Source organism: Cynara cardunculus, assembly GCF_001531365.2.
Source record: "Cynara cardunculus var. scolymus isolate 2C chromosome LG 10, CcrdV1, whole genome shotgun sequence".
Taxonomy (NCBI): domain Eukaryota; kingdom Viridiplantae; phylum Streptophyta; class Magnoliopsida; order Asterales; family Asteraceae; genus Cynara; species Cynara cardunculus.
Window position 1 is genome coordinate 28,924,099 of NC_037537.1, and position 589 is coordinate 28,924,687.

At 35.5% G+C, this 589-nt stretch overlaps 1 protein-coding gene across 1 annotated transcript in view; it reads right to left on the reverse strand.

Annotated features, from left to right (window-relative positions):
• Nucleotides 1-284: 284 nt before the first annotated feature.
• Nucleotides 285-589, reverse strand: part of LOC112520230 (uncharacterized protein At2g29880-like) — a 1,425-nt gene continuing 1,120 nt past the window's right edge. Inside the window, exon 3 of the mRNA XM_025128529.1 lies at nt 285-521. Within this exon, the coding sequence (XP_024984297.1) occupies nt 285-521 (237 nt within the window). The remainder of the gene's footprint in view (nt 522-589) is intronic.

The window sequence follows — 589 nt, forward strand, 5'->3', positions numbered from 1 at the left end:
AGTTCGTTCAATAACATTCCTCAGTGATGAGTGATAATAATTAAATGTCTCTTTTGCTCCTTTGGGAGCACGTATTGCTGCAGTTTGTCCACGACGGAAATCAGGTATGTGATAACGAATATTTGTTCCTTTGTATGGGGCAAGATAACCTTTAGTATTTGGATATCCGGCATCAACAACATAATACTTATCTGTCACGAAAAATAAACAAACTACCGTTATTCGTTTCAAATGGTAAGAAAACATAAAAGTTTGCATTACAAAAAATGGAAAAAAAAAAAATACTAACCACCGATTGGATGTGGAAATTTAAGTTCAGTTCTGCGTAAGGCTTCGAAGAATATACGTGTATCATGTGCAGTTCCCTCCCATCCAGCCCATGCAAACRTAAAACACATATTAAAATCACAAACTGCCATAATATTTTGCGTGGCATATCCTTTCCTACCAATGTATTTTGCTTGCTCATGCTCTCGAACCGATGCCCTTACGTGTGTCCCATCGATAGCACCAATACAATCCTACACATATAAGTAAAATAATTAATTAATCTATGAGTATGTTACGGTCAAATACAAAGCAAAATATA